This window comes from Clinocottus analis, unplaced genomic scaffold (assembly GCF_023055335.1).
Source record: "Clinocottus analis isolate CAN_PGR_092001 unplaced genomic scaffold, fCliAna1.0.p SCAF_17, whole genome shotgun sequence".
NCBI lineage: Eukaryota > Metazoa > Chordata > Actinopteri > Perciformes > Cottidae > Clinocottus > Clinocottus analis.
In genome coordinates this window covers 11242562-11254471 of record NW_027175898.1, presented here as the reverse complement: position 1 = coordinate 11254471, position 11910 = coordinate 11242562, and the positions used below count along the sequence as shown (strand labels likewise).

General features: G+C 42.7%; 2 protein-coding genes across 2 annotated transcripts; both read right to left on the bottom strand.

Moving 5' to 3' along the window:
* Positions 1-3610: 3610 nt before the first annotated feature.
* Positions 3611-6869, bottom strand: LOC137787318 (gap junction delta-2 protein). Its single transcript, XM_068579648.1, has 2 exons — positions 6351-6869; positions 3611-5624 (listed from the first exon to the last, which is right to left on the bottom strand). The coding sequence occupies exons 1-2, from the start codon at positions 6419-6421 to the stop codon at positions 4781-4783; spliced, it is 915 nt and encodes a 304-aa protein (XP_068435749.1). The 5' UTR covers positions 6422-6869; the 3' UTR covers positions 3611-4780.
* Positions 6870-8284: 1415 nt separating this feature from the next.
* LOC137787552 (actin, alpha cardiac muscle 1-like) lies at positions 8285-11548 on the bottom strand. Its single transcript, XM_068580118.1, has 7 exons — positions 11502-11548; positions 10943-11081; positions 10364-10688; positions 10122-10283; positions 9592-9783; positions 8683-8864; positions 8285-8604 (listed from the first exon to the last, which is right to left on the bottom strand). Exons 2-7 carry the CDS (start codon positions 11069-11071, stop codon positions 8461-8463), a joined length of 1134 nt encoding a protein of 377 aa, XP_068436219.1. The 5' UTR covers positions 11072-11081; positions 11502-11548; the 3' UTR covers positions 8285-8460.
* Between the last annotated feature and the right edge of the window lie 362 nt (positions 11549-11910).

The following is an 11910-nucleotide window of genomic DNA, read 5'->3' as shown; positions in this document are numbered from 1 at the left end:
AATGTTCTCTGTCCTTTTGTCCTTGTACTGTGAAGATTTCATTAAAATAGAGAAGTTGAAAAAACCCAAAGCGGAGATCACAAATAAAAAAAGGTTGGGAGTTCTACTTCCTGGATCTTCTAGGAAGCAGCGGTGGTGAGGAGACAGAGAAACTAGTGTGGCTGGATACAAAGAAAACTATACAGAACATAGCAGATGCTTTTGCTCCCTTGGCAGACAGAAAGTTAGAAACTTGGTCACGTTGTAGAAATGCGTTTCGGCTTCCTCCCCCACATGGATGCAAACATCAAGTATGTTTTGTTTCAATGTCTGCCATGTCTGCCATATCTGCCTATGCCATGCTATGCCGTGCATATGTGCTGCAGTAACCAGGCTAATTTCATTGCTTCTGGCTGAGTGGATCAAAAAGACCCACATTCAATGTTGTTCTTCTGTTTGCTCTCCAACCTTTCATGTATTAATCTGCGCGAAAGGCAGAATTAAAGCAGCGCTCCCCCGGAGCCAGCCTTCTCTTTTCAGATGGGTAAAAGAGGAGAAATTGGGAGGACATGCTTGTTTTGTGGCCGAGGGCTTTCAGGATTCACTCTCAGGTGAAAGTTCTGTCACATTTTCTGAAAGGCAACACTGAGCAGAGGCTGCTGTAAGAAAAAAAAACTTTTGGGCATTTCCTTTCTTCAAAATAATAGTCCTATAGTTACATTTAGTTGGGCAGTGTTTAGGAAATATAGAATATTAAGAAAATAAGGCAAATAACCATCAGTTTTTGTGTTTTGAGGTAAGAAAAGACAAAAGACAAACAGTAAACAAGCACACAGACAGACAGCGTAGACACCCGATAATATAAAGTGCTTCAATTATTCTGAGTCCTTTTAGGATTGATTTGGGTGTATTTTGGAACCTGTTCAACTGTCCTCATCCAACACCTATTTCCTGGGGAGGTGTCAGTATGATGTAAGATGGCTGCCATGATTGTTAATAAAGGTGTCAGCGCTCCAGCTCCATCACTCACCTCTGCCAGTCCGGCCTTGTCCCTCAAATAAAAACACACTCTGGTCACAAAATATATATCATATCTGCAATTCCAAATCACTGTTTTTTTTTTTTTTTCTTTCGATGTCCTTCTCATGAGGAAACAACCACAAAACAAGAATATCTGCTTACCAAACAACTCCCTGTCTCACCTGACACGACAATGCTGCTTTACATCCTATGTAATGTATGAAGAAAACATCGAAATGGTTCATGAAAAAGTAGAAAACATCTTTTACTAATACACATGATCCTGATTTTTGTCTGGTCCCAAATCAACTCTCTGTTGATGAGACATTTCTTTTTTTAGAGATTATTACAGCCAAGGGGCTTTTTAAGTATTTCACTATCCTTCCTTACAGCAGTAACAATTTACAGTTCTGTGCCAAACAATACAATTTGTATTAGATGCCTTTGGACAAAACATTTCGAGTTTGAATGTCACCTTAAAAATGTGTAGAACTGCTGTATCTGACATTTTCAGATGCACCTGTGCCAGTCTGAATTAAAATAATGATATATGTTCCTCAGATGATAACGGTAAGTTTCCTTTCATACTATGGAAATAAACAGATAGTGTGTATTAAATCACAGAGGGTTGTTTTTTCTCTCTCTGATTACATTACACTCAAACTTTAGACCTTTCTTCTCAGTGTGTACATGTATGTACTAAATATTTATCTTGTTATAGTATGTTCTGCATTGTGTTTAATTATGTGCATTTCTATGAGTATGTGCACATGTTTGTGGAAGTGGAGAATTTAATTTCAAAAATAAAAATGATCTTTTTTGTTTTGACTGACACACTGCTAAAAAATGAGCGGGTGCAGTATGTGGTAACTTCAATAATAATCATTTTTTTTATCCTGAATTATAGTGGCTTGTGTTATGATGAGGTGGCCCTCATTGCTCATAAAAGTAGCTTCTTCCACCCCCACAGTATACACTCAAGGAGAAGACCTCCTTCAATATTCGGGTGTCTCTTTGTTGATGATTCATATTAAGGGAGGAAATACGTCTCTAACAATCTCTGCCTTCACCCTTAGCACCTGCAATCACATGAAATTGGAGGTGTTCCTGCAGTGTTTTGCCTTGTAGTCTTAAAATAGCTTGCGTGCAGCCTTGATGTGTTCTTCTGCAGTTGTCAGGATGGGTAAGGACAGTAGATAAATGCACAGGGCCTTGAGATTCCTTTAACTGCACATAGAGTGCATTTGCATCGTCTCAGATGTAAATCTAAATCTGAACCAAGTGAAGTGTTGTGCACATTTTACATACCGTCCACGTATGTGGCCTGTAATCTGACTGTCATGACTACAAAAAATGCAGACACACAGGTACGGTGTAATCTCTGCTAAGGCCTGCAACACTTGCATGATATTATTGCATGGCAGCATGCATAATTGCATCGGAACATATCTCAATAATCTTGCCTTTTTGCTGGAGTTTGAAACCCGGTTGAATATTGTCGGACAATAAAACGACTAAAGCGTCACCCATGATGACAGTAAATCCAGTATGGATTTAGACTTTGCGCAGTACAGTACATTTATAGAGATTGATTCATAATGTTCCTTTTAATTCTGTGAGGCTGTCAAGTATGCAACCTGCTGTTTTAAAGGTTTTGTAGTAGGACATTTAAGGACAAACTGAATGCCTAAAAACCATACAGATGAGCAGCAGAGAAAAGAGAGGGAGACAAAGATGCACACAGGCGTGCACTGCATTGCATCAGATTGAAGTTGACAAACGGGTCTTCTTTTTCCTATTTCTCTTTCTTATTTTTAAGTTCATGACTTAGGAAGAATTCTCGGGTCCCTGCTGAGTTGGAGACGGATGTGCCGCTGCCGCTGGTCTTCAACTTCTCCCGGCTTTGCGGCGTCATCCAGGCGGGGGAATCATGAAGAGGCCGGCCCTTCCCAGATCACCTGCAACGATCAGCTTCATATCTCATTTGAGTTCCGTTTCATTATTTCATTCTCCCCCTCTCTCCCTTGTGTGGGCGTATTCTTTAGCACTTTATCTTTTTCCCTCACTTAATCTTTTGTTTTTGTTCTGACCTTCACAAGGTGTGTGCGACCTTCCCCTCTCTTCAGGCTTCTTTCCTACATCCTTTTTTTAAATGAGAGAAGAGACTATGAGCGGAGCTGCAGAAGGGCACCTCCCTCCGCATTCAGAATCCTAATCTGTTTTTTAATATTCCTAGAGAGTACAAGGAAAGTCCCAAACTAAGTTCATAGTAAGGCACTGAGACTATATAGCTTATCATAAAGGCTAAGTGTTGGATTTGATGCATAGAGACGATACAAATTCCCTCAGACCACTCTGTTATGGAGTACAAGTACTGGTGTGTCTTATGGAAGCCGCGTCAGTATTACAACATTGCAGAGTGATGAGATCCTGTACAAGGTGTGTCCTGCAGTGGGGAGTTTTTAGTAGAGTCAGTGGGTGTGGCTAACATCTTCACTGCACCAAGGCAAAACTTCCACTGGGTATATACAGTATCTCTGTGTGATAGGTCAGGCAACACAAGCTCGAGTAGCAGACACAAAGTACTGCACCTCACACATTGCTGGTGTACATGAATCCCACTTTTATTTTCCACAGAAAAAATTGATGTTTTTTTTCTTCTTCTGGTTTGTTTTGGTTACATTGAAACCATTATGAAAACCTGTAGCACCGGAGCAGATTTCTATTGCCCATTCTTTGATCAAAATATCAATTTGTGCTATTTTTCACTTTTAATCAGCTTTGATTAGGGAGAAACATTTACTTCTTGGATATAAAAAAAGACTAGCATTTCATTTCTTTTTCCAGTCATTTGCAAAATAAAACGGAGAACTGTATATCTTAGTATTTTTTTTTTTTGTTCTTCTTTTAGATCACAACAAACACATTAAAAGCAAATAAAAAAATTGGGCGGCATTTAGCACAATCCAAGCAGGGAATCAGCTTTCATGATGATTATTATATATTTATATATTTATATGTATACATATATATCATGTTTATGTACAAGTATGGCACTTGATTACACAAAAGCAAGAAAAACACTTCACAAATAAAAGCAGTGGGCGCTTTGGTGTGTCATAAATTAAGGAAGTCACAGACGTTAGCGTGTGCAGCAAATTCACCAGATACTGTTTTGCAAGTCAGCTATAAAGCAATGGAATGGTTACATATGTTAAGGTCAGTGGTGCAACACAGGCAACAAAAAAACATGAATTACGATGATGTATTTCAACTAGTCGAACAATAGTCTGTCAGGATTTGTATATGCAAATATAAATCTGGATGGTAGATCTGTCCTTTAACTAATGTGTATGGTGCCATTTAATTAGGTTGATGCCAAAAACAGATGGAAAGAAAATGTCTTTAAAACACCGTCAGGTCAGTAGCACATTTTGGATAAGGTCAGGCCCTCAAGTGTTCACTTCTTAGTGCAATTTTTGCATTTACTCTCTTCAAGTACAGCAGAACAAGCCCACAAAGAGTAAATGTGTGAACACGTCAACATGGTCTCCATTAAGCATCTTACAGAGTATAAACGTTACTAAAAAGTTGCATCAGTGCAATAATAAATAAGTAAACAAACGTGTAACCCACGCTTGCCATGAAGTCCTTAAAAGACCAACAAATCAAATAAATCTGCCCACTCTTAAAGTCATGACACGAATTAGGCGTGCGGAGCTGTCCATCAAGTCCATCATGGTTTTTTTTTACATGTTTTTCGCTGCTTCTTTTCCATGTGTTACACATAAGCAGAGTCACTGGACTGAGTGCGGCCGAAATTAGGCACACTCATCCTCGGCAAGTCCTTATTTCTGATTTCGTAAATTGACTTCCGTCGAGCCTGCACACCTCGCACGGCCGTTTTGATTTTCCTCCAGCCCAAATGATTGAGTTCTGCCAGGTTCAACACCACACAGAAGCCGCTGACCGCGAACATGAAGACCAGGAACACAGTCTTCTCCGTGGGTCTGGAGACGTAGCACTCGACATCTTTTATGCAGGGGTAGCGATCACATTCGTACACCGACGGGACGTTGAATCCATACAAGAAGTACTGACCCACCAAAAAGCCAATTTCCAGCGCGTTTCGGAAAACCACTTGGATGATGTAAAACCTGGAGATGCCCTCTTGTCGCCTCATTTTGGACTTTGTAGTTCTCATTGCCGAATTAGGGATCTCTTTGACTTCTAAACAGTCCGGCTCGGCTTCTTTGGTGGAGTTCTCTGTGTTCTGAAGTACTCCATTGATAATGGTGTTCTTTATCTTTTTGCTCTCGTCTCGCTTCAGTGAATCTTGATCCTTATCTAGTGTCAGATAGACTGTTGAGTAGCGCCGCTCCTTCTGCTTGGCCGACTGATGCACCGAGTACGTGATAAAACAAAGACTCGGAGTGCACACCATGATGATTTGAAAAACCCAATATCTAATGTGTGAAATGGGAAATGCCTTGTCGTAGCATGCCTGGTTGCAGCCCGGTTGTAAGGTGTTACAAACAAACATGGTCTGCTCGTCATCATAGACAGTCTCTCCAACTATTGCTACGATTAGAATCCGGAAGATGACCACCACTGTTAGTAGGATCCTAAAAAGCAAGCAAACAAACAAACAATGTGAAAAATAAGTGTAAATATATGTGTGTTCACTGATACAAATGTGGTTCAGTTGTGCGCCGCCTCGATGGCTGGAGCGCTCACAGTCCAATTCGGGTGTGTTGGATTTAGGGAGCTGTCCAGTGCTGAATCAGGACGCTCTTGAGGATAATGTGTTGTTTTTTTAATGTGTTCTTGTTCGTGTGCGTGTATTGGTGTGTTTGTTTGGTGTGCATTTTCTGATTTGATGGCTGAAATGAAATGGCATGTCAGCAATTGCCATCGCTTTGATTGTACCTGTGTGAGCTTTGTGAACCGAGAGAGGGGACAACGCCGACTCTCTCTCGGTCTCTTCCTGCCACCCGTGAGTGCACAACCACCACTCAAACTCACCAATACCAAACATCAAAGGGATAAGTGGATGGATGAATACATTAAATGGTGTGAATTTGTGTTTGGTGTAGGCGACACCATCCCATCTTCTGAAAGGACAGCTGTCAACTGGTGTACTTAGCTGTCTCGTTTAGAAGGAGGAAAAAAGGGAAAATCTGTGAAACTAGAGAGAAAAATCCACAACACAGACACGAAGGACTGGGCACCATGCTACAGAAGATCCTTGAAGCACAACACAGAAACGGGGGACTGGGAACCATGCTAAAGACGATCCTGGAGGCTGCTGCGGGTCTTCAGTTGTTCTTGCTTTTTGTTGATCATCTTACCTTCCTATCATAGTAGAGTGCTGCTGGACAGCAGCCTCCAGGAGCCTCTCTAGTATAGTCCATTCCCCCATTTCTGTGCATCCGGAGAAGACTAGAGCACAACGGCACTCTGTTCAAATCCCTCCAAAAAAAAAACCGCGTTATTTCCCGTCCTGTCTCTCTCTGACTCTCGTTGTTTTCACTCTCCAAAGCGTCCGATTTGAGCTCAAAAAGACATCCGTGAGAGGATGCTGCTGCCGTCCCCGCTTCTCTCCGTCTCTCTGCGCGCTATCTGGTTGGTTATGTGCAGAGCGCACAGCGCCAGTAAGCGTCCTGCTGTGTGTGCCGAGCGCTCCCACGACGTTGCCACACTTTTCCTTGTCATGGGAGTCTGAAGGGCTGATTACTATAAGCCCTCCTATTTTCGATCTTCAGGTCAGGTTGATGGGCTGCGCGCTGCGCCTGGATGGAGGGAGGTTGGATTTAATGTCTTGCCAGCGTTAATCCGCCTTTAAGTAGTCTTCCCCCTCCCATGCGTCACGTACGCGCAGACAGGTCGGTGGAGCGCAGCCAGGAGAACCAGGACTTCTGATTTTCAATATTTCAGTTTTATATCTCGTTCACAATTCTACTATTGTGTACACGATGTTGGGCTATCGCATTTTTTTTTAGCAGTTTATATACTTTACATGGGTGGCTCCGCCTGAAAAACAAACCCCACAACCCTGGTTGTATTGTTATTATTACTCAACTCACTGAGCTACAGAACCATGTGCACTATAACAATATCCATCCATCCTGGAACGGGGCTGGTGGGTGCACCGTGTTCTGGGCATTGGGGTCAAGGTGACTTCAGTGTGTTTATAACTTTTAATCTCTGTTATGCTGATAGTTAAAAAGAAGTGCCGCCACGTCGATACTATATGCAGCATATTGCATCATTTTAACACAAGCTGTTGTTATGTGCTTATAACCGAAACATATAGGGGACAACGGCTTAATCAGTGGACCTGATCTCATGCCTTGGAGCGGACTGCCTCGCCAGCCCAGAGGTATCTGGTGGCTCCCCCATTGTGCTGCTGGCTCGGCTGCGACTGTTGTTTTTACCTCGGGCAAAGATGATGTTCTGGATACAGTGAGTGAAAGTACCATCCGAGTTGCTAATCGCTTTACGAGGCAGCCTGCCGCTCTCTCTCTCTCTCTCTCTCTCTCTCTCTCTCTCTCTCTCTCTCTCTCTCTCTCTCTCTGTCTCTGTCTCTGAGTGGAGGTTTAAAAATAGAAGCAAGCTAAATATGTGACCCCGCCCTGTATATAGCTCTTTGAGATTTGATCAATTTAGAACGCTGCATTGTGTGATTGTGTGTGTGCACTAATATTAAACCATTGTGTGGTTTGATGAATATTGTAATGCGTTTGTATCTTTAAGCTAAATTGAGTGGATTTGCAATGTATTTACCTTGCATATATAACAAACGATTCATTCCCCATCTCGAGTAAAGTGATGCATTGATTATTTTAATATAAAGTAATATATATATATATATATATATATATATATATATATATATATATATATATATATATATATATATATATATATATATATATATATATATATATTACAAGCGTCATCTGAATGTGTCCACTATACGTTTGCAGGTATAAGTGCGAGTACTTTGTCGAATCTGGGAAATTGAGGATTACCGATCACGTGACAGCAGTGTTTTTACTCAATGAAACTTTGTGCGGTTAATTTCTCCTGAGGTGGCTTATCCTCTCCGCTCACTGTAATCTTTTCTAATTCAAATCTTTAATAACCTTTACTCATCCATCACGTGACGGAAGGACAGAGACTCGCTGCTTTCGAGAGACGGGAGGGAGATTTTTTACAGATTCCAAACCCAGAAAAACACCACTGTGCTTCAGATTGAATCTGAAAATAAATAACGCCTGCATTTCCCGGCTCTCGTTTATTTATAAACATGTACATATCCACATATAAATTGCACTTGACTGTAAACAAATGATTTTGACGACAACACACACATTCTAGCTCCGTAGCCATACATTGGGTTGTCGGCACAGAAAAAGGGGGAGGTAACAGGAGAGGAGGAAGGGTGCAGTCTGGTGCTTAGAAGCACTTCCTGTGGACGATGGAGGGTCCAGCCTCGTCATATTCCTGCTTGCTGATCCACATCTGCTGGAAGGTGGACAGCGAGGCGAGGATGGATCCGCCGATCCACACCGAGTACTTCCTCTCAGGGGGGGCAATAATCTAAACACAAACACATGTGTTAATCTCAGAGTCTGCTCGGTGAAACGTCACGTTCATATTGACTGAACGCTCGGTCACCTTAATCTTCATGGTGCTGGGGGCGAGAGCAGTGATCTCCTTCTGCATGCGGTCAGCGATACCAGGGTACATGGTAGTGCCGCCGGACATGACGTTGTTCGCGTACAGGTCCTTACGGATGTCAATGTCACACTTCATGATGCTGTTGTAGGTGGTTTCGTGAATGCCGGCGGACTCCATGCCTGTGCGAACACAGCGGACCCGTTAGTGGGTTGTTTTTTTTTTACCCCCTGATGCAAAGAACACGTTCGGCACCGGCGTCATCTGTCGTAACAGGTGCTGAAATGGACAGCTCCGCCAACAGCTGCGCTCTCCGTGGCGCACATGGGAACAATAAGCCCCTGCTTTAGATTACTCGCGTCTATTTATCGGCCATGAAGGGGGTAAAGCCGAAGGTAGAGAAACTGTGACCACCAGTCGCTGATTATATTTAGCCAGCCAATCACTAATGAGCAATGCAATACTCTGTTTTGGGGGGAAACAACGTGTCCGTCAGATTTAGGGAAGCCTGAAACTTTACTTTTACTTGAATCTGGTTTCACAACAGTTTTACATTATCCTGGATTTTAAATAATATATGATATGATCCTTTTCTTAAGACTTACACGTTGATTTGTGTCCTAAAACTGTATACATACTACATATAATGTATTTGTTTATAAGACTATTATGTCATACTTAAGGTTAACTTACGTGACAATTAATAATGAAAGTCAAATCATTGTGTGACACATTTAAAGCTCGTAATGGGGAAAGTGTAAATGTTTCTTAAATTGACTCTTAGCTTTTAGTTTGTTTTAACTTATGTTTTTTTTTGTCTGTAACTATGTGTTTTGAATGCTGCTTGGGTTTGAATTAAAAATAAAATAAAAATTGAAGTCTTTCATGTCTGGGCTCACCCTCACGCACCAATGAATGAGGGCTGGAAGAGAGTCTCCGGGCAGCGGAAACGCTCGTTGCCGATGGTGATGACCTGACCGTCGGGCAACTCGTAGCACTTCTCCAGGGAGGAGGAGGAGGCGGCGGTGGCCATCTCATTCTCAAAGTCCAGAGCCACGTAGCATAACTTTTCCTTGATGTCACGCACGATCTCGCGCTCAGCTGTGAGGGATCAGACTGAAGTCAGTAAAAGTGTGCATAACCAAACAATATGGGAGGATTATTCCATCTGCGTGAAAAAGTATTGCCACCTGGTTTGCAAATGCTCAAACTAATTTATTTGAATGAAAAGTTAACTTTCTCCAAAACAAAGAGTATTATTTCCATTTTGACCAACTTCAACATGCAGGTAAATGATTGGATCATCAAACAGAAATGTGTTGTTTAGGGCCATGGTGTGTAAATAAATTAAAGTAATGATAACTTGAAAATACAGACGGCCTTTACGATGCTAGGATAACACATGTGTTAGAAGTATGACGTATGTCGTCTGTGCTCACCGGTTGTGACAAACGAGTATCCACGCTCAGTCAGGATCTTCATGAGGTAATCTGTGAGGTCACGACCGGCCAAATCCAAACGCATAATTGCGTGAGGAAGAGCGTAACCCTCATAAACGGGCACGTTATGGGTTACACCGTCACCGGAGTCCAGCACAATGCCTGATGATGCACACGTGGACATTTAATTATATGTATATGAACTCATTGGACCACATCGCCGTTCACACCCTCGTTTATACCTGTGGTACGTCCGGAGGCGTACAGGGACAGTACGGCCTGGATAGCCACATACATTGCGGGTACATTGAACGTCTCGAACATGATCTGGGTCATCTTCTCTCTGTTGGCCTTTGGGTTGAGGGGGGCCTCTGTCAGCAGGGTGGGGTGCTCCTCTGGGGCCACGCGCAACTCGTTGTAGAAGGTGTGGTGCCAGATCTTCTCCATGTCGTCCCAGTTGGTGATGATGCCGTGCTCGATGGGGTACTTCAGGGTCAGGATGCCTCTTTTGCTCTGTGCCTCGTCGCCGACGTAGGAGTCCTTCTGGCCCATGCCAACCATGACACCCTGATAACAACAACAAGGGTCATGGAAACGTCTACCACCACAAGATGTCAGAACTACCACTGTACGTTGAATTACACGGTTTTCAGAATAAAAACAGCCGGTTTTCCTCAGTTATCAGTTGGAAAAAACTCTGCGTAATTACGCGCGGGGGACCTGGCACTTTTTTTTAATAAAGCCATCGATTGTTTAATACAAACAACTTAAAGTGACACTCATCTTGCACGTGTGTGGACTCTGTGCATAGTTTACTTTACCTGGTGACGCGGGCGACCAACGATGGAGGGGAAGACGGCGCGAGGTGCGTCATCACCGGCGAACCCAGCCTTCACCAGGCCGGAGCCGTTATCACACACCAGGGCAGTAGTCTCTTCATCGTCACACATGATTTCAGCTCTGAAACACACACGGCGGTGCGCGTGCACACCCACACAGTGGCACTGTTAGATCCAGTAATAAAAGCACCTGTTTGCTTTGAGTGAGTGATTCAAATGTGTCTTTCTTTTCAGACACCACAAACACATTTTCGTGGACAAAACACAAAGTTTTTGCCTATACTAATATTATATACTCCAGTGCATGTGATTGGGTTAGTATTTGTATTTTCTTTGTCAGGTTACTCGAGCAGTGAAATGTCAATATTGTTTTAGTATTCCAGAATAACTTTAATGCCGATGTTGTGAGATGATCCGTTTTAGTACGGTGTTGACATTTGGTTAAGCAAAGGTGGAAGTAAAACTTGTATCGATCCTATTAGTATGAATCCACTGGTTGGCTCTTTTCAGTTCTTCGGTCAGCCATGCAGACAGTACTCACCAGATCAGCACCAGGCGCCGGGTATTGAGTGCGTAAACCAGAGGTACCGAACCGTCACGTCGGACCCATTTATATACCCAGACAAGTGTCCATATTTGGTAGCCCACTGCACCATTGACTACAGCCACTCCATGAAGGGCATCGTAGAGGGATCTCCCGCGCAGACATCTGTGCCCTGCCTCCTATGCGGGCAGAGTTGAGGACAGACAGACTTCGCTTTGATATTTTCCCTGCCCATAAATCGCGATGATATTACTTAAACAGCCACCGTAGAAGGCCCACTCTATATGACAGCGACAATATGATTCACATGTCTTATTTCAGTTTTATATTTATAAAATATCAGTGTTTCAACAAAGACAAACAGAGTAAACATCCAATTAAAGGGCAAAAGCCATCAGTAGAATCA